The 1,487-nt window shown below is 53.3% G+C and overlaps 3 protein-coding genes across 3 annotated transcripts in view; 2 read left to right on the forward strand and 1 right to left on the reverse strand.

Annotated features, from left to right (window-relative positions):
* EMH_0032850 (uncharacterized protein) overlaps positions 1–8 on the forward strand; it is a gene marked incomplete at both ends in the record, with an annotated part of 756 nt that extends 748 nt beyond the window's left edge. The window contains one exon of the mRNA XM_013494678.1: positions 1–8. Coding sequence (XP_013350132.1) covers positions 1–8 — 8 coding nt within the window.
* A 526-nt stretch (positions 9–534) lies between these two features.
* Positions 535–882, reverse strand: EMH_0032860 (uncharacterized protein; the record flags this gene model as incomplete). The annotated part of the gene is made up of 1 exon (XM_013494679.1): positions 535–882. One exon carries the CDS (start codon positions 880–882, stop codon positions 535–537), a length of 348 nt encoding a protein of 115 aa, XP_013350133.1.
* A 506-nt stretch (positions 883–1,388) lies between these two features.
* EMH_0032870 (uncharacterized protein) overlaps positions 1,389–1,487 on the forward strand; it is a gene marked incomplete at both ends in the record, with an annotated part of 1,143 nt that continues 1,044 nt past the window's right edge. The window contains 1 exon segment of the mRNA XM_013494680.1: positions 1,389–1,485. Coding sequence (XP_013350134.1) covers positions 1,389–1,485 — 97 coding nt within the window.

The raw sequence follows: 1,487 nt of genomic DNA on the forward strand, positions 1-1,487 counted from the left end.
TTCGATGATGCTATAAGAGGCAGCAGGGAAGCCATCAGCACCCTCGATAAGCGGCACGCCCACATACTCCGCCGAGCTCAGGCAAACCCTAAACCCTAAACCCTAAACCCTAAACCCTAAACCACCAGAATTTGCAGTTGCTGCTGCAGCTTCTTGTACAGCAGCAGCAGCAGCAGCAGCAGCAGCAGCAGCAGCAGCAATAGCTGCTGCTGCATCTGCAATGGGGTGTATTGCATGTCTATGAGCACCGATTGAAGGTTTCTTTTTTAGGGTTTAGGGTTTAGGGTTTAGGGTTTAGGGTTCAGGGTTTGTGTGTGCAGGGTCAGAGCGAGTTGGCTAGGGTTTGTGTTGCTGCAGCAGACCGTCAGGGGGCGTTGCTGGCGCTGCAGCGGAAGCAGCTGCTGCTGTCTGAGCTGCAGCAGCTTGCTGCTGCTCGTCTCGCTATTGAGAAGCAGCTGCTGCAGCTAGAAGCAGCACAAACACAGCATGTTGCTGTTGCTGCTATGGCTGCTGCAGCAACAGCACATAAACAACTCAATAAACACCTGTTAGAATACACTCATGCTGCTGCTGCTGCTGCTGCTGCTGCTGCTGTTGCTGCTGTTGCTGCTGCTGTTGTTGTTGTTGTTGCTGCTGCTGCTGCTGCTGTTGTTGTTGTTGTTGCTGCTGCTGCTGCTGATGGTGGTGGTGGTGGTGGTGGTGGCTGTTGTTTTTATTATTTTTGTTGCTGCTGTTGCTGGTGGTGGTGGTGATGGTGGTTGCTGCAGTGCTTGCTGCTGCTGCTGCTGCTGTTGCTGCTGCTGCTGCTGTATCTGCTGCAGCGGTTGTTGTTGCTGCTGTAGCATCTGCTGCTATTGACGGTGTTGCTGCTGCTGTTTTCATTGTTGTTGCTTCTGCTCTTTCTGCTGCTGCTGCCGCCCTTGCTGCTGCTGCTACTCTTCCTGCTGCTGCTGCAACTGCTGCTGCTGCTGCTGCTGCTGTTTGTGCTGCTGCAGCAACAGCAGCACAGTGGAGCGGCTGCTGGATGAGATGGTAGAGCAGCAAGAAACACAAAAAGAATTCGCTGAGGCGCTGCAGCAAACAGCAAACCCAGCAGAAACCGAGGCAAGGGTTTAGGGTTTAGGGTTTAGGGTTTAGGGTTTTAGGGATAGGGGCTATGGGGTTGGGTCGAAAGGGGGAGTTTTGAGGGTTTAGGGTTTAGGGTTTAGGGTTTAGGGTTTGGGGGTTGGGGTTTAGGGTTTAGGCGCTAGGGTTTACGGGGTAGGGGATTCGGCTTAGGGTTTAGGGTTTAGGGTTTTTAGGGTTTAGGGCTTAGGGTTTTTAGGGTTTAGGGTTTAGGGTTTAGGTATACGTTGAGATGCAGCTCAGGGGCCCCAGAGGCTGTTTTAATGCTGCTACCGCTGCATCTGTTGCTGCTGCTGCAGCAGCTGCAGCAGGAAGATGAGTTGCTGCGGTTGCAGCAGCAGCTACAGCTGCAGCAGCAGCAG

The sequence above is a fragment of the Eimeria mitis genome, genomic scaffold, assembly GCF_000499745.2.
Source record: "Eimeria mitis Houghton genomic scaffold, Emh_scaff1247, whole genome shotgun sequence".
In the NCBI taxonomy this organism is placed as follows: Eukaryota; Apicomplexa; class Conoidasida; order Eucoccidiorida; family Eimeriidae; genus Eimeria; species Eimeria mitis.